Source organism: Crinia signifera, chromosome 2, assembly GCF_055691185.1.
Source record: "Crinia signifera chromosome 2, ASM5569118v1, whole genome shotgun sequence".
NCBI classification, from domain to species: domain Eukaryota; kingdom Metazoa; phylum Chordata; class Amphibia; order Anura; family Myobatrachidae; genus Crinia; species Crinia signifera.
Genome location: NC_139218.1, coordinates 309,918,393 through 309,938,154, shown reverse-complemented (window position 1 = coordinate 309,938,154; position 19,762 = coordinate 309,918,393). Strand labels below are relative to the sequence as shown.

Below are 19,762 nucleotides of genomic sequence, written 5' to 3'. Positions count from 1 at the left end.
GTCATAGTTTTTTTGTTATGCCTATAGTGGTTACATACTGTAGCACAATCATCCACTGATGCGTCCTGTTTTGTTTTAGGAGTCATTTCAGTACAGTATTTATTTTATGATAAAAAAAATATGTTACAAAGATTCAGGGTAATATACACCCAGACACACAAAATGCAAAAATAACCAGTGAATAGTTTCTTTTATTCTGGCTAGCTGGGTGTTCCTGACTACACTGTATCACAAGTAGAATGCCTCCAGCTAATTTTTCCAGTGTAGAGAGTCTTTCATGGTCTGTGTCCTTTATGGCTCAATACTGGAGTGAAAATTATTATTTTACTGGCAGTACAACTTTAAATGGCCGGAGCTATTTTTTAACTTTGTTGTCAAATGTAGCTCTTGTCAGTATTAACAATAGTACAGTAGTTTGTTTTTAGAAAAATTAAAATTTTTTTACAAATCTTCTACCCGTAGTTTAGGCAATATGTTCAAATTGTCGTTATTACACAAAATGTGCACTTTTACCTTTTGACTTTTGTATTTCAATTTCGTATGTATTACTTTTTTATATAGATTTAGATGGGTCAAATAAAGCAATCGTTTACCTGGAGATTCTGGAGGGGGGGGGGGTGATTCAATGCTATGGGGACTGCGCAATGTCTATTATACGCATGTGCAGCCCCCCTTTGCGAATGGCTTCGGCGACTTGCATAGTCGCCGACCCATACACAAGCATCGGGACAGGCTGGGGGCAGACAGTGGCGGGAATGGGGCAGCTTGCTCATGGGAACACCCATCAATTTATGGGCATTCCCATGGTGCGTGGTCTGACCAATGCCTGCCAGGGGTGGATGACTGACATCACAGGATCGCATCAGCCTCCCACCCCGTCTTTATTCAGGCACACGGCGGGGGAGGGAGAGCTTTTTGACAGACGGCAGGCGGACATTGCAGCTTACTGATCCCACCTGAATCAGGCTAATAATGTTGAAAATATAGGCATCCCGGACAGTGTAAAGGTTAGCATTACTGCCCCATAGCACTGAGGTCATGTATTTTATTTCCACCCTTGCCCTAACTGTGCAGAGTTTGTATATTCTTCTCATGCTTGCATGGGTTTCCTCTGAGTACTTTGGTTTCATCCCACCATTAAAAACATACTTGTAGCTTAAATTAACCCTAGAATGTCTGTGTGTACATGTGGTAGGGAATATAGATTGTAAGTTCCACTGGGGCAGGGACTGATGTGAATGTTCAAATATTCTCTATAGTATATGTATGCGCTATATAAGAAACTGGTAATAAATATATTTTAACTGTGCATTGTTCAAATGAGTTTAGCTCTACCTTGTTACTCAATGACAAAAATCATCCATGAAATGTATGTCTTAACCCAAAGAAGACAAGATAGTGTGGTCATTGCCATATTTGGTAGAATTCTTATTTATAGTCATCCAAGTAACCTAGTTGTTGTGGTTGTTGTAGTTGTTGTTATTATTATATATGGATATGGATTACGCTAAAATGAAGTAGTGATTAAAACGTGTAGCGCCTCAATAATGTCTCTAAATATTGTATACATTGCAATAGAATACAAACCGTAGCCACGTCTTAATTCATTGTATTAATTATGCTAGTGTTATCAGATGCCATTTGACACAGGAGATTTCCTGTCTGGCAGCTGGATGAACTTATGCCATTGCTGGACACTTCAGTGCTCTCCGTGTTGTAGTGTCCATTCAGACTTTTCTGTTTCTGATTTATGAGCCATATAATATGTGGGAGAACAAAAGTTGTCTAGGTATCTACAATTCCGCTGCAAAAAAAGGTCATTAGTTGTCAAGTGAAATAATGATTTACAGATAAGAGCACCAAAGGTCACATTGTTGTTTTACATGTTAAAGCTGAAGCCCTGCTTGTCCAGAGAAGCTGCATTGTGTTGTCTGGTTATTTGAATTGCCCTAAGTGACGGATCACATACTTCCTGGAAAGCCTATACCCAAACTCTTATTATTTATTGATTTCCAGTTTCTTAGATGGTGCTCGCAATCTTACAATCTATAGGGAAAATAGGAGGGATACATGAGGATAGAATTCCATAGCATGGCAGTCCCACCAGATTACAAGACAGTCCTGATGGGATTCAATCAGATATGAAAGCTACTGGAGGGGGTTCTGGAATATGATAGGCTTGCCTCAAGAGGTGAGTTTTCAGGGAACGCTTGAAAGTTTGGAGGCTAGAGGAGAGTCTTAGTGTGCGTGGAAGGACATTCCATAAGGTGGGTGCTGCCAGACAAAAATCCTGCAACTAAGTGGGAGGAGTAATGAGTGTGGATAATAGACGCAGACATTGTGCGGAGCGGAGAGGTCGGGTGGGGATATATTTTGAGATATGTGAAGAGATATAAGTCGGTGTAGTCAGAGTAATGGCTTTGTATGTAAGTACAAGTATTTTATATTTAATACTGTAGTATACAGGCAACTAATGGAGGGACTGGCAGAGCGGATCAGCAGACGATGAACGTCTAGCCAGGAAGATCAGCCTCGCAGCTGCATTAAAAATGGATTGTAGTGGTGAGAGTCTTTTCTTAGGAAGACTAGTAAGGAGGCTATTACAATAATCAATGCGTGATATAATGAGTGCATGGATAAGAGTTTTTCAAGTGTCTTGTGTAAGGTATGGATGTATTTTGGATGTTTTTTATATGCATGTAACATGATTTAGAGGGGATACGGTCGTATTGTTAGGTTGGCAGTCATTAGGCCGACACCGTTGGGTCGACAGGGTTCTAGGTCAACATGGATGAAGGTGGACAGGTGTCTAGGTCGACCTGCGACTAGGTCGGCAAATGCGTTAGGTCGCGAGGTCGACGTGGGTTTTTTTCACTGGTTTTTGAGCCGACATGTGCCGACAGGCGGTATTTTATGCCCTACCATCCACTAGGGCGTGGGGTGAGAATAAAATAATGTGCCGAGCGCAGCGAGGCACCGTACCCGAGGCATAGTGAGCGATGCGAGGGGCTGCGGTTCACTTCCAACTGTGTCCATGTCGACTGTGTTGACATTCGGGTATAAAAAACAGTGAAAAAAATCATGTCGACCTCGCAACCTGTCGACCTAACCCATGTTGACCTAACGCATTTGTCGACCTTGTCCCATGTCGACCTCCACCCATGTCGACCTAGAACCCTGTCGACCTTGCTGCCTGTTGACCTAACGGTGTTGGACTAATGACTGTCTGGTCGACAATACGATCCACACCCATTTAGAGACAGATTGAATGTGATGAATAAAGGAGAGTTCAGAGTCGAGGATGACCCCTAGGCAGCGAGCTTGTGGAGTAGGATTGATTGTTGTGTTCTCAACAGTGATAGAGATATCAGGTTGGTAACTACTCTTGGCTGGTGGGAATATAATTAATTCTGTTTTGGAAATGTTGGGTTTGAGGTCGCAAAATGACATCCAAGATGAAATGGCAGAAAGGCATTCAGAGACACGGAGCAATGCTGATGGTGACAAGATAGATTTGAGTATCATCAGCATACAGATGATACTGAAATCCAAAAGAGTTGATCAGTTTGCCAAGAGAGGAGGTATAGACTGAGAAAAGCAGAGGACCTAAAACTGAGCCTTGTGGTACTCCAACTGACAGAGGTAGTGAGGAGGAGGTAGAATTAGAGAAGGAACACTGAACATGGAACTATGGAAGCAGGCAGCACACCAGCAATTAATAAGTGACATTTCATTTTTTTTATACAGCTGTGCTCTCTTAGCAAAACAAAAATTTGTATAATATAGAACATTACTAAATCAAATCTTTAATTCAGAGCTTGCCAAACTCCTCCGCCATTACAGTTTATATTTTAAGTATATACATATTTGGCTCCAGCTGATTAATTCAAATTAAATGAGGTAATAATCATGTCACCTATGCTCAAGCATGAATATCTATAAATCATGAACTGTAATGGTGGAATATGGGAAACTGTGTATTAATTGATTTGTTTATTGTTCTGTATTTATTTTCTGAGACCTCACAGAGCCAAAATGTTTCTAACAAGATATAAGAGGCATACACACAGATATTAGGGTGAAACAACTTAACTGATTACTAGAATTATGCAACAGTGCAAAACACGCCCATTTATACTGTAGGTGCACAACTTACCTCCAAGTCTGTCTGTTGTTACCCAGTTTGTGTTATCACTGTCTACAATTGTAAAGCGCAATGGAATCTACTGCGCTATATAAGAAACTATAAATAAATAAAATAACATAGAGGCGACACAGGGGTGAGATTAATCAACCCTGTAAAGCCCCATACACATGGGGCATCGCCGCCTCCGTGCTGAGCGAGGTGCTTAAGCACAGATCGCTCAGCACACATCGTGGCACACAAGCGATGCACCCACAATGTGTGCTGAGTAATCTGTGCCGACTTGTTTTTTTGCTAGGCAATACACTGCAATCTAGCAGGATAGACAGTCTAACTCTGCAAGGTATGTGCTGGACCGCGCATCACCATCGCTGCAGGGCATACACACGGCACGATCCGTGCTTCATTTCTAAGCCATCTGGTCAGATGGCTTAGAAATGGGGCTTAAATCGGCCCGTGTGTATGGCACTTTCTATTCTTAAATCCACGCCGACGTGGATAGTGGGGGTATGAAAAGGTTGGAGGACGCGTACCGCCGCCCCTTGCGGGCTCGCTGCGCTCGCCACACTTCGGGTTCACGTTTAGAGTGGAGAGTGGGGGGGTGGGGTGGCGTGGGGGTGCATTTTACATTGTAAGCACCCATTAGGGTGCTTATACAATGTTTAATCGCATCGCATTGTATGGCATTGTATGCCATGTACAATGTCATACAATTTAAAAATTGTATGACATTGTACAGTATCACGCGATATCGCGACGCATCGCATACCATCGTATGCCTTATGGTATGCGATGCAATGGGCGCCGCCAAAATACACAAGTACCTGAGATCTTCTTTACCATCTCTAACAGTCTTTGTGGGTGGCCAAGAATACATCATGGTCTGCAGGAGCAAAGCCTGAGAAATTGTTTGTCAGCTGCTGAATTCTAAGAAAAATGTAATTTGAAACTGAATGAGGAAATTTGTCAGCAAACAAAGAACACACAGCACTCCACTAAAGGCATTTTGTATGTAGGTGACAATGATGCACCAATGTATTTACATACTGTCTTTAACATTATGACGTTTAATTGTATTTGTATTTATTCCATTGAGTGTATTTACCGGACTTAGCAAAGCCTTTATTAGATAAAAAGTAATATTAAAAAGTTGAAAATATAAAACTGAAGTTTAAAGGGAAAGATCCAGTAACTTTAGCTTTCAGATAAGGACATGTGCAAACATACAATGATATAAGTGGCATTAGCAGAGATATGCCCACTGATAACAGTTACATTAGCAGATATATGCCCGCTGATACCAGTCACAGTAGCAGATATATGCCTTGCTGATGCCATTCACATTAGCAGATATATGCCCGCTGATACCAGTCACATTAGCAGATATACAGTATGCCCACTGATACTAATCACTTTGGCCGAGGTATGCCCACTAATACCAATCACATTTGCAAATATTCATTATGCCCACTGATACCAGTCACATTAGCAGGTATATGCCCGCAGACACCAGTCACTTTATCAGATACATGCCCAGCTTATACCAGTCACATATGCAGATATACAGTATGCCCACTGATCCCAGTCACATTAGCAGAGGGATGCCTGCTGATATCAGTCACATTAGCAGATATCTAGTAGGCCCATTGATACCAATCAATTTGCCTGAAGTATGTCCATTGTTACTAGCCATATGAGCATATTCACACCCACTGTAAATAGCCACATTAAAATATATATATATATATAGGTACGTGCATAGACCGCACTCGCACTTATTTATTTATAGCTGCGGGGTGCCAGACAAGAGATAAACGGGGTAAGCGAATATCCCAATAATAGTCTGGGGTGTATCCACACCTGCTGAGGCGTGGAATGTCAGGCACTCGCCTAATAATAATCAAAGTCCAAAGGTCAGATAAAAAGTCCAAAGGTAGTGCAGTTTTTATTTCAACTATCCAATATAGTCATATATTTTCATAATATATATATATATATATATATATATATTGCACCCTCTGATACTTCTTTGATTCTAAGTTCATCCCAGTTGCCCAGAGGCAAGTTGGAAATTGGTTCCCTCCTCCACTTACAAAAAGATGTGTCAATGGCTGGCAGGTCAGGGTCAGATTTCCAAGCTTCATCTGTCTGTACCATGAATCAGCATTCATCAGTGGGTCCCAACTCAAAATCCAGCAGCAACTACAGGTGCACCTCCACTTGCTACAGTGCAGCCTGAGTGGTCCCAAGTGGGGGCCATCCTATTCCCTACAGAGGTCTTTGATTTTGCTGTGAACCACACAGGTGCTGCTGTACATGCAGGTGCCATGCCCCTTCAGCGCTTGGAGCCCGGAGGCAGGCGACTCCATTGCCTCTGGGAGTTACACCCCTGCTTCTCACATTAGCAGAAATATGCGGGTTACATGCAGCAGTTGATTGGGGTGTGGATTAAAACATTGGTTTTAGGTTGATTGACAGTGAAAAGGGCGACAGGTTAAATTTCTACTTGAGAATGGTTGACACGGTAAAAGTCAACATGAGTTTATCACATTTTTAGTGTCTATGTCGACATCTGTGGCGAGAGAGGATGTAAGGGAGAGACAGAGCAAGAGAGGTTGTGAGAAAGAGACAGGGAGTGAAGATGGTGTGAGAAAGAGACAGGGAGTGAAGATGGTGTGAGAAAGGGACAGGGAGCGAAAGAGAGTGTGAGGTAGGGACAGGGAGCTAGAGAGGTTGTAAGGTAGAGACAGTGAGTGAGAGACCGTGCAAGGGAGAGTGTGAGGAAGAGACGGAGTTAAAGACAGTGGGAAGGGAGAGGCGGAGTGAGAGAGTGTGAGGAAGACATGGAGTTAAAGAGGGTAGGGAGTGAGAGAGGGTGTGAGGGAGAGACGTAGAGAGAGTGTGAGGAAGAGATAGGGAGTGAGAGAGTGTGTGGTGAAGAATCGGAGTGAGAGAAGGTGTGAGGGAGAGACAAAGCGAGAGGGTGCGGGGGCAAAAAAAAGTTGAAAGAGATAGGGCGCGAGAAAAAGATGAAAGACGGGCTGAGAGGAGAGAAAGATCAGAGAGACGGGGAAGAAAAAGATGAAAGATGAGAGGGGGGATGAGATACAGTATGAGGTGGATAGAAAAGGGGGGGGGGGGGGTAAGAGGCAGGGTGATAGAGAGAGGGGGCAAGGTGGGGGTTATTTAGGGGAGAGGGATAGAAAGCTAGTGTTTAAAAGGGATCACTTTTCCCTCAAACCAGTGCGCAGCGCAGGCATTTGTGCGCCTTGTACCGCATCTGGTGACCGGTGGTCTCCCTGCTCCAACCGCGACACAAGACACAAGCGCAGCCATTGTCAGTGGCTTGTGCTGTACTATATTAAAAAAAACAACAGGTACACAAAATTAAGAGAGTGCAGGGTATAACCTGCTGGCAACCCCCCCCCCCCCCCCAATCCCTGGGCCCCATAGCAGTTGCATCCCCTGCACCATCTGCAGTTACGCCTTTGCACAAAATCAAGAGAGTGCAGGGGATAACCTGCTGGTTCTGCCTCCCCCGGGCCTTATGGCAGTTGTTTTCTTTGCACATATTAGGCCCATTTATACCATTTGAGCATTGTTTAAATTCCAGTATTGCTGCTGGCCATGTACTGTACATCCCTTTATGGCTAGAGTTTACCCTTACTTGAATGCCCACATCCAGTGGCGTATCAGGGACTATTGGAGCCCCACACCCCAACAGAGGAAAAAAAGAACATCCCTGTGCACGTCTTAGGCGCACATGCTCGCAAAGGGCCTTATTCTAGTTCACTCTTTCAGACAAAATCCTTCTTAGATGGACAAAACCATGTGCACTGCAGGGGGGCAGATGTAACATGTGCGGATCTAATTAGATTTGGGTGGGGTTTTACTTCAAAGTGAGATCTATATTGCAGTGTGTCACGATCCGAGCTGTCAGACAGACTTTCCTACCGGCTAGGTGCCTCCGCAGGTTCAGCTTGCGGTCCAGACGTCATCTCTGCCGGCGTCCTGTCTCCCAGTGACAGTCCCCAGTGCACGACAATCCACCTGTCTGCCGCCATTGCTCCCAGTATCCAGCATGGTGTGCACAAACACACTTTCCCGCCATAGCAGACATGGGGGCTGCCATGTTCTTCCCAGTCACATGTCTGTGCTGTCCAATCCTGTTGGTTCTGATCTCCCTGTCATACTTCCTCGGCCAATCCTGGCCACCCAGTGGGGATAAGTATGCTGGGAGCTCTCAGAACCATTGCTAGTGCTTCAGTTGTCTCCAGTGTATGGTCAGCTGTCCTTGTCTCCGTGCAAGTGTATTTCTCTGCTGGTGTTGTCTTCCATGCTGCAGTGTATTCCAGGTTATTCCATCTCCTGTGAAGTCCAGGTTATTCCATCGCCTGTGATCTTGCCTCTACAGCCCAGCGACCAAGCCTAGCTCCGGGACTCTGGTCCTCCGATGCTCCAGCATCATCCACCATCGATGTTCCCACATCATCATCGTTAAATCCGATATTCCGGATCTCCTGCTTCCGTCCGTCATTCCGGACCCACAGTCATCTCCCGTCCGTCACTCCGGACCCACAGTCATCTCCATATCCGATATCCGGATCCGATGTTCCACCATCGATACCATTCATCACATCTGTAAAGTATTGCAATCTGCATGAACTGTCATTACTCCTGCATACTTTACTGCCTGTACCGTTACAACCTTCTGCATAATAAATCTGGTTGTACTTTTACCTCTGACTGCTTATTGGCTCTGGGTGCACTGTCGCGCAGTTCATGCGCAAGGGTCCTCTCCAACCTCCCCGGTTCAGGTACCGGTCCAGGTCCCCACCAGAGGTCTCAGTCTTGTCGACTAAGCCCCCTGGTGTGACAGTAAGCACTAGTCAAATGGATCCAGCCGCAAACCAAGCATCTCCACCCAGCCCTGTACAGCAACATGCTGTTCGCTTGGATCAGCAAGAGGCTGCGCAGAGCCAAGTGATTCATTGTCTGCAAGATCTGTCTTCCCGGCTGGATAAGCTACAGACCACTCTCAGTGGCCCTGAGCCTGTCAGAGAACTTCCAAGTCTCGTTCATCCTCCTGTAATGGCTGCTGCACCTCGCCTTCATCTATCTGTCCCCACCAAGTATAATGGGAACCCCAAGACCTGTCGAGGTTTTCTCAATCAGTGTGAGATTCACTTCGAGCTGCAACCCAGAAACTTCCCTACTGAAAGGGTCAAGATCGCCTACATCATCTCCCTCCTGTGTGGAGCAGCGTTAGAATGGGCGTCTCCCTTATGGGAAAGGTCTGATGCCATCCTGTCCAATTACAAGGACTTCGTGTCAACATTCCGGCGTATCTTCGATGAGCCTGGGCGATCAGCATCTGCCTCCACTGAACTCCTCCGTCTCAGACAGGGATCCCGCTCCGTCGGGCAATATCTGGTCCAGTTCCAGATTCTGGCGTCTGAACTCTCCTGGTGTGATGGGGCCTTATACGCAGCTTTCTGGCATGGCCTATCCGATCGTATTAAGGATGAACTCGCTACCAGAGACTTACCCTCAGGTCTAAGTGACCTTATTTCATTGTGTATCAAAGTAGACCTACGCTTCAGAGAAAGGGCTGTAGAACGTCACAAGAGCGCTCCAGTTAGAGTGCCAACTCCTCCGCCTTCTTTACCCACTGCTCCTGCGGTCCATTCCAAAGAAGAACCAATGGAGATCAACCGTTTCCGTTTGTCTCCAGGAGAACGTCGACGGTTGGCACAGCTCTGCCTGTATTGTGCCGATCCTGCACATCAAATTTCTGCATGCCCAAAGCGTCAGGAAAACTCCTCCTCCTAGCCCGTCAAGGAGAGGGTAGGCTAGGAGTGATTAAGTCCTCTCCATCAGCAACTGATTGTGTCCTTCCAGTTTCCCTACAAGTTGGTCAGCATTTCAAGACTGTCTCCGCACTTCTTGATTCCGGTGCCGCCGGCAACTTCGTTACTGCAGAACTGGTCCGCTAATGGGGGCTACCCACTGAAAGTCTTTCCAAGACTGTCTTCCTTACTGCTGTGGATGGCAGTAGGATTCCTGATGCGACAGTCTCCCGCAGAACTTTGCCACTTACAGTAAAAGTGGGAGTCCTACACACTGAACTTTTGTCCTTCCTGGTTTTACCCCGAGCCACTCATGCTCTGGTTCTGGGTTTACCCTGGCTCCGTCTTCACAATCCTCGTCTTGATTGGAAGACATCGGAAATCCTTTCCTGGGATCCTTCCTGCTCCGGTACCTGTCTCCAAAAGGTACTCCCAGCTCGTCATTCTTCAGCCGATGCAGCAGACCTTCCGCCTCTTCCCTACCAAGAGTACTCAGATGTATTCAGCAAGTCTGGCGCTGATGTCCTACCTCCTCACAGACCGTGGGATTGCCCTATCGAACTTATCCCAGGCAAAGAACCACCCAGAGGTAGAACCTATCCTCTCTCTCTTCCAGAGACTCAAGCCATGACCAATTACATCAAGGAAAATCTGGCAAAGGGATTCATCCGTCCTTCGACTTCTCCTGCTGGCGCAGGATTCTTCTTCGTCAAGAAGAAGGATGGAGGCCTACGTCCCTGCATTGATTATCGCGGCCTCAATGACATTACAGTAAAGAACCGATATCCGTTGCCCCTTATCACCGAGCTATTTGACCGTGTCAGCGGTGCAACCATCTTTACGAAACTCGATCTGAGGGGTGCATACAATCTCATCCGCATACGAGAGGGCGACGAGTGGAAGACGGCGTTTAATACCAGAGACGGCCACTATGAGTACCTCGTCATGCCCTTCGGGCTCAGCAATGCCCCAGCCGTGTTCCAGCACTATGTCAATGAGATTTTTTGGGACATTCTGTATCGTCATGTAGTTGTATATCTCGATGACATTTTAATCTACGCCAATAACATCACAGAACATCGTTATTGGGTCAAAGAGGTTCTGTCCCGTCTGCGAGCTAATCATCTCTACTGTAAACTGGAGAAGTGTGTCTTCGAGGTGAAGTCTATACCCTTCCTAGGGTACATTGTCTCCGGTTCCGGTCTTCAAATGGATCCAGGAAAACTGCAGGCCATCCAAGATTGGCCAATTCCCTCTTCGCTGAAAGGTATTCAACGTTTCCTGGGTTTTGCCAATTATTACAGAAAATTCATTCGTAATTTCTCGTCTATTGTGGCTCCCATCACTGCCTTAACGAAAAAGGGGTCTAATCCAGCGAAGTGGCCGGCAGAAGCCATCGAAGCCTTCCATCTGTTGAAACAGAGGTTCACTTCCGCTCCTGTTTTAAGACAGCCTGATACCACCTTGCCCTTTATTCTCGAGGTTGATGCCTCCTCCGTGGGTGTTGGGGCAGTCCTCTCGCAGAATGCGCCCGATGGTCGTCTTCATCCCTGTGGGTTCTACTCTCGTAAGTTCCTGCCTGCAGAGCGTAACTATGCCATCGGTGACCAAGAGCTCCTCGCCATCAAGTTGGCATTAGAAGAATGGAGATATCTTCTAGAGGGCGCTGTTCATGAGATCACAATTATCACAGACCATAAGAATCTGCTGTATCTCAAGTCTGCTCAATGTTTAAATCCCCGTCAAGCCAGATGGACACTTTTCTTTTCCAGGTTCCGCTTCAAGCTGTCGTTCTGTCCAGGGACACAAAACCGAAAAGCTGATGCCCTTTCCCGCTCATGGGAGCAAGAAAGTGAGTCTAAGTCCACACATCAACATTTCATTATTGATCCAGTGGCCTTCTCCGCAACGAGAGTTTCAAATCTCACGACCCCTACAGGGAAAAGATATGTAAAGCCAGCTCTAAGAAAGAAGTTGCTCTGTTGGGCGCATTCTTCAAAATTCGCTGGCCATGCAGGCATTCAGAAAACTTACGAGTTTATCACCAGGTCCTACTGGTGGCCGTCCCTCAAACAGGACGTACAGGACTTTGTTTCTTCTTGTGCTAAATGTGCTCAGCACAAGACCAGTCGTCAGTCTCCTCCTGGGCAATTGATGCCACTGTCAGTGCCACATCGTCCTTGGACGCATATCTCTATGGACTTTGTAACTGATCTTCCAGAGTCTGACAAGTTCACCACCATCTGGGTGATTGTTGATCGGTTCACCAAGATGGCTCACTTCGTTCCCCTCACCGGTCTTCCGTCAGCTTCCAAGCTGTCCCAGCTCTTCATCAAAGAGATATTCAAGCTTCATGGACTGCCTCTTGAAATCATCTCCGATAGAGGAGTCCAATTCGTAGCCAAATTCTGGCGAAGCCTGTGCTCCTTGCTTCAAATCAAGTTAAAGTTTTCCACAGCCTACCACCCTCAAACCAATGGCCAAACGGAGAGGGTGAATCAGGACCTTGAAGCATTTCTCTGCACATATGTCTCTTCTTCCCAAGATGACTGGGCTCAACTCCTTCCATGGGCAGAGTTCTGCCATAATAACCAATATCATTCTTCATCAAATGTCACTCCATTCCTTGCCAACTATGGGTTTCATCCTCGAGTTCCTGACTTCACTCTGCAACCTGTGTCCTCTGTTCCAGCGGTCGACACGACCATCCGGCAATTCGTCAAATCCTGGAAGCTCATTCGTTCTTCACTTCTGAAGGCTTCAAGCAGGTACAAAAAATTTGACGACAGGAAACGCAGAGCTGTGCCAGCCCTCCGTCCAGGAGATCGTGTCTGGTTGTCAACTAAGAATCTTCGATTGAGAGTGCCATCGATGAAGTTCGCTCCCCGATATATTGGTCCTTTCCCAGTTGAGCGAGTCGTCAATCCAGTAGCTTACAAGCTCAAGTTGCCGCCCTATTTGAAAGTGCCAGCTACATTCCACATTTCGCTGCTCAAGCCGCTGGTCTTGAATCGCTTTCATTCCAAGCTCCCCAAGGCTCCTAAGGTTTGCACCCAGCGTGGAACAGAATATGAGGTCAGTAAGATCTTGGACTCAAGCATCCGATATGGTCGTCTGCAATATCTGATCGATTGGAAGGGCTACGGCCCCGAAGAGCGATCATGGACCAATGCCATCGATGTCCATGCTCCCAGACTCATCCGGGCGTTCCACTCCAAGTTTCCCCGCAAGCCTAAAAGGTGTCCTGGGGCCACCCTTAAAGGGGGGGTGCTGTCACGATCCGAGCTGTCAGACAGACTTTCCTACCGGCTAGGTGCCTCCGCAGGTTCAGCTTGCGGTCCAGACGTCATCTCTGCCGGCGTCCTGTCTCCCAGAGACAGTCCCCAGTGCACGGCAATCCACCTGCCTGCCGCCATTGCTCCCAGTATCCAGCATGGTGTGCACAAACACACTTTCCCGCCATAGCAGACATGGGGGCTGCCATGTTCTTCCCAGTCACATGTCTGTGCTGTCCAATCCTGTTGGTTCTGATCTCCCTGTCATACTTCCTCGGCCAATCCTGGCCACCCAGTGGGAATAAGTATGCTGGGAGCTCTCAGAACCATTGCTAGTGCTTCAGTTGTCTCCAGTGTATGGTCAGCTGTCCTTGTCTCCGTGCAAGTGTATTTCTCTGCTGGTGTTGTCTTCCATGCTGCAGTGTATTCCAGGTTATTCCATCTCCTGTGAAGTCCAGGTTATTCCATCGCCTGTGATCCTGCCTCTACAGCCCAGCGACCAAGCCTAGCTCCGGGACTCTGGTCCTCCGATGCTCCAGCATCATCCACCATCGATGTTCCCACATCATCATCGTTAAATCCGATATTCCGGATCTCCTGCTTCCGTCCGTCATTCCGGACCCACAGTCATCTCCCGTCCGTCACTCCGGACCCACAGTCATCTCCATATCCGATATCCGGATCCGATGTTCCACCATCGATACCATTCATCACATCTGTAAAGTATTGCAATCTGCATGAACTGTCATTACTCCTGCATACTTTACTGCCTGTACCATTACAACCTTCTGCATAATAAATCTGGTTGTACTTTTACCTCTGACTGCTTATTGGCTCTGGGTGCACTGTCGCGCAGTTCATGCGCAAGGGTCCTCTCCAACCTCCCCGGTTCAGGTACCGGTCCAGGTCCCCACCAGAGGTCTCAGTCTTGTCGACTAAGCCCCCTGGTGTGACACAGTGTTAAAATAAATCAGCCAGTATTTACCCTGCAAAGAATCACCAAAAAATCACCAAATCTATTTCTATCTGTACATGTTACATCTGCCCCCCTGCAGTGCACATGGTTTTGTCCATCTAAGAAGGATTTTGTCTGAAAGAGTGAACTCGAATAAGGCCCAAAAAGAGGGGATGGCCAGTCATTCACCCACTTCCTGACATACCTATAGTTCTGGGTGGCTGCCATCTTTCCTGGCAACTGCCCCCTCTGCCCTGGCACTGTTTTGGTGCCCAGACAATGTGTCATGCGCACCACACCCTTGTTCAGCTACTGCCCACATCCAACAGAACATTTCATGAAAGCACTCAACTGAGTATATTTACTAATATTTAGCAACCAACACATGTCAAGCCTTCTATGGCTCTTCCTCAAGGCTTTGAAGAAGAGCCATAGGAGGCTTGAAATGTGTTGGGTTTCTATAGTGACTCAGGACCGGAGGAGACTCTGCCCAGTAGAAACTTTTTGGAGCCCAGTAGGGTGCATTACAGGACTGCAATCGGTTTTATAACATCCACCCATGCTCCAAAATACCTTCTGGGTAAGACTGCCTCCCTACATCTAAAACGTTTTCCTCTTTTATTGATTGCTGTGAGATTTTTTTGTCTTTTAACATTAAAATTCCTTATATTCACTGAGCACTTGTGTCCTGTCACCAACTCATATCTTTACCAGTACTACAGGTTGAGTATCCCTTATCCAAATATCCGTTATCCAGATTATTCAGAAAACCATACATTCCAGAAAGTGAAAAAACAAAAACAAATATATATATATACTGTGTATATATATATATATATATATATATATATATATATATATATATATATATATATATATATGTGTGTGTATATATATATATATATATATATATATATATATATATATATATATATATATATATATGGGGTGGATGCAGCCCAGCACTTTTTTTGCTAAAAAGCACTACTGGGGACATCTATAACAGCACTACTGGGGACATCTATAACAGTACTACTAAGGTCATGATATGTAACTGGCACAAAATCTATGCAATATACAATGATTGCTTGGAATTCAAATTAAGTACCTGAGATAGTTCACAAACTTTGTTTCATGTTTTGAACCCTTGTTTTAAGCACAAATAAAATATATTTGTGTGTATTTCATGTGTTTGATGTGTTTGTACAACATAAATGCAAGATACCTCAAGATACATCATTGAAATATAAAAATATTCTGAAATCCGGAATAATCTGTTAACCAAAATTCTTCTGGTCCCGAGCATTTTAGATAAGGGATACTCAACCTGAAGTGAGATGTTTAAGTTCTGTACATAAGAGTCCATCCACTACTTGTATATACTGTACAGTACAAAGAACATTTTCATAACTTGTGAAACTGCTGACAACACTCTAGTGATCATCTATAGAGAGCTATCCAATTTACAATACAGAGTGATTTGTAATATTTAAATACGTTGCAATTTTTAAGGTCTGTTTTACAATATAGAGATTTTTTTATAATAGGTTTGTACGCTGCTTGCATCCCTTCTCTGGGCTGCCTTCGTTCCCTTGTGCGGTTTCCTAGCATTTCTCTGTATGGGCGGGGGAGGAGATGCTGGGAAAAGATGTTGGGGTAGGAAAATAAGATTTAATTGTGGGGCTGAGAGAGAAAAGAGATAGAGGGAGAAAAAGTGTTGGAGCAAGAGAAATAGAGTGGGGATAGAGATTAAAAAGAAAAGGTTAGGCAACGCTGAAGATTACAGCTACTGTGGTTAAGAAAACTGACTTTCCAAGTGTAGTGAGTAGTGTGGAAACCGTGCATAATTCGTCTAAGTAACTGGAAAGTAGAAGCGAGGGATTAGGATCAAAGAATGAGAGGGTTAGAGGTCTAGATGTTGAGAGTGGAGCACGGACCTTCTTGTGGGTCAAAGGAGGACCCAGCTGAATGGTCATTTGGGTGTGCAGAGAGGTCCTGGAGAGTTTGACAATTAAGTGTCATTAGTAGATGTCCTAAATCTAATCTTTTAAGCTTTGGACAGAGAGACATTTTCGGTGGATAAGGACGGCTTGAACTTGTTCTAATAATGAGGGAAACAAACGAGAACTTGGAGATGCGGCTGTCACACTACAGATCTTTGGTTAAAATTGTAGTTTTAAAAAGAAAACAAAAAGGATCATTGTCCTGGTTTGGAGCTGATTTATTTATTTATTTTACCTCCCAGAACTATAAAACACACATAGTTTAATCTGAGTTTGAAGAATTATTATGGACGGTAAAATAGGTTTTGCTCATAAACTCTTAATATAAATTTTGGAAATAAAAGCAGCCAGTTCAAGGATTTCTGGAGGACATTGTGAGACACAGCAGGAAAGCCTGGAGGAGAGGAGGTTATACTAGGAGTAGAATGGTCACTATGGAAATTAACTTTAAAATGGGGACATGTAGCCTATTTACATGTGAGCAAATGTTCCTATTTATCTGCCACATGTGGCATAGTACATATATAATGTGGGCACTTCCCCAGTAAAGATGCTCTGCACAACAATGTATGAAATTGCAAGTCCAAATAGGAATGTGTACAGGGGAAAAGTTAAAGGGTCACTTAAAAGTCCTTCCTATTTACTTTGGGATTATCGCATTCATTTAAACATTTAGTGGGTGATTCTGGTTGGTTTGCGAAGCATATTTTGTTTGCTAATGGACAAAACCATGTGTAATGCAGGTGGGGCAGATGTAATATGTGCAGAGAGAGTTAGATTTGGGTGGGGGGTGTATTTCAAACTGATATGGATATTGCAGTGTAAAAATAAAGCAGCCAGTATTTATCCTGCACATAAACAGTTCTCATCCTTCCTGTCTAAACGCTCTTTCAGTGTTTGTTTCTCTGATTGCACCTCCTCTTCACTAACACTATCAGTTGGAGTAGTCCAGGGCTTAGTCTTCGTTTTTCTGCTTTTCTCAATCTATACCACATCATTACAACAAACTAATATGCACTTTTGGATTTCAGTGTCGTCTGTATGTGGATTATACTCAAATTTATCTATCCTCCCCAGATCTGGCACCATCTGTATTGGTTCATGTCACGGAATGTCTTTCTGCCATTTCATCTTTGATGTCATCTCGCAACCTAAAATTGAATATTTAAAAAAGCAGAATTAAATTATATTTCAACCGACCAATAGTTGTAACCAACATGATATCTCTATCAATGTTAAGAATATGAAAATAAAACCTACCCCTCAAGCTCGCTGCCTAGGTGTCACCCTTTACTCTGACATGTTCCTTTTTCCCCACATTCAATCTGTTTTAAAACCCTCACCAATAGTCTCATCTCTTGCATTGATTATTGCAATAGTCTTCTTACTGATTCTTCCCAATACAGACTCTCACGACTATAATCCATCATGAATGCAGCTTCATGGATAATCTAATTTGCCAGACGTTCATCATCTGCAATACTGTCCTCCTGCATTCTATTACAGCAGTTCCCAACTTTTCCCGTACCCCTTGATTAGGCTTTTCATTTGTGAGTACCCCCACCTCTCAATTTGAAATATCCACAGTACTTATGAGTAGAGTGGAAGTGAGTGGTATGAGTGTCCTTATTTGTGTCCTTATATTAAGGAGTAGGGGAGGAGAAGTGTGGTCAGGAATCAGGTCCCCTGTCTGGCCGCTGGCTGTGCACTGTCTATAGGGTTCCCGCTAATGCCTGTAGAATTAATGCTGTCACTTCCTGATGTCTGAGGGCAGCACAGGTAGCTCCCAATGGATTGCTGGTTGAGTGAAAGCACTGGAAGATGCTGATGACGCTGCAGATGGAACCGGAAGTGACACAAGGTGGTTCATCTCCATGGTATACTTAGGCCACCATCGGGAGACTTCTTCCTCTTATTCCGCCATTACTAATATTACTTTCCCCCAGGGGTACCCGTACCTTAGGTTGGGAACCATATTCAGTATGAAAAGACCATAAAGTAAACGACACCACATACATCGCTTCACTTGTTTAGAAAAATCTCCAAATTTCACCACTTCGCTCCTTACAAGATCTATGTCTCTCATCGCACTTTTTGCCCCATTCACAATTGCAGGACTTTCTTCGGGCTGCAGCCACTCTGTGGAATGCCCTCTCATGCACAATTAGACTCTCCTCTAGTCTCCAAACATTCAAGCGTTCCCTGAAAAGTCATCTTGTTAGATAGCTTATCAGATTCCAGAACCACCCACATAGCCTTCATAAACCTTTTCTATCCAATTACATCCCCACTGTAAAGTCCAAACATGTCCTTTCTTTTTTCCTTTTTCACATTTTTCATTTTCCTGACCCCTGGCCAACATTGCTTGGTCACCGTATCATATAGCCCACCAAGAACTTGTGACCAGTGCCCTAATACCATTTTGACTGTCTGTAACTATCCAGTTTGTTTTATTACTGTTTCCAATTGTAAACCGCAATGGATTTTGCTGTGCGATATAAGAAATAAATGTAACACTGCTTTCTCATGTTTACAGATCACTGTGCAAAAAGAGAGTGGCTTGGATGTGAGCTCACCAAAACATGGAAAGATGGATCCAGATAATACGCCCCATGTTGGCGGTAATACATGGGCTGGGGGAACTGGTTAGTATTATTAATTATTTTATACATTATATACAATTATCTATTGTATTTACATATTTGTGAATATAAATAATGTGTACATCACCAGTTATGGAACAAAGAAATATGCTTATTGTATGCAAAACTGTAAGCTCATATTCCACAAAACAAATATCAAACAGCGGTCAGGTTTATTTTCTTCTTTTTGACCAAATTGTCCAAAAATTGTGTGTTGTTTTTTTTTGTCTGTAATTATATGTATATTGAGTCTAATCTGTATTATAACTGTATTTGGCTTAACCAATCGTTATCTGTGTGTTGTCACTGGGGTATGCATAGAGGTTTGATCATATCCAGTTTGTATATTCTCCCCGTACTTGGGTGGGTTTCCTCTGGGTACTCCGGTTTTCTCCCACAATCCAAAATATACTGGCATGTTAATTGGCTCCCAACCAAATTAGCCCTAGAATGTCTGTGTGTGCATGTACATGTGGTAGGGAATATAGATAGTAAGCTCCACTGGGGCAGGGACTGATGTGAGTGTTCAAATATTCTCTGCAGAATATGTGTGCGCGATATAAGAAACTGTTAGTAAAATAGTATGCATCCATTTGTTCAGCCGGAGCACCTAACAATCCGACCCATTTTTGGGTTAACTGTAATTTTAACATGTGGTGTAATCAAGAAAATTAGATCATAAAATGTTCACAATATGTGCGATGCATGATCAATGGAACATCACATACAGTATACCATGGAACACATTTGGACCTTTTGGATTACTATTGACTTTGAAACGCTGCATTCACGTACAGCCAGGAGTGCTGCTTGCACTATTGCGTGGACAGTGGGTGGAGTTTCATGACTTGGAATCTACTAACCCCATGCTTGCAGTATTATATTGAACCACAC

At 44.4% G+C, this 19,762-nt stretch overlaps 1 protein-coding gene across 1 annotated transcript in view; it reads left to right on the top strand.

Annotated features, from left to right (window-relative positions):
• LOC146057556 (von Willebrand factor A domain-containing protein 8-like) overlaps positions 1-19,762 on the top strand; it is a 132,625-nt gene that overhangs the window by 76,428 nt on the left and 36,435 nt on the right. Inside the window, exon 3 of the mRNA XM_083168924.1 lies at positions 18,763-18,871. Coding sequence (XP_083025050.1) covers positions 18,763-18,871 — 109 coding nt within the window. The remainder of the gene's footprint in view (positions 1-18,762; positions 18,872-19,762) is intronic.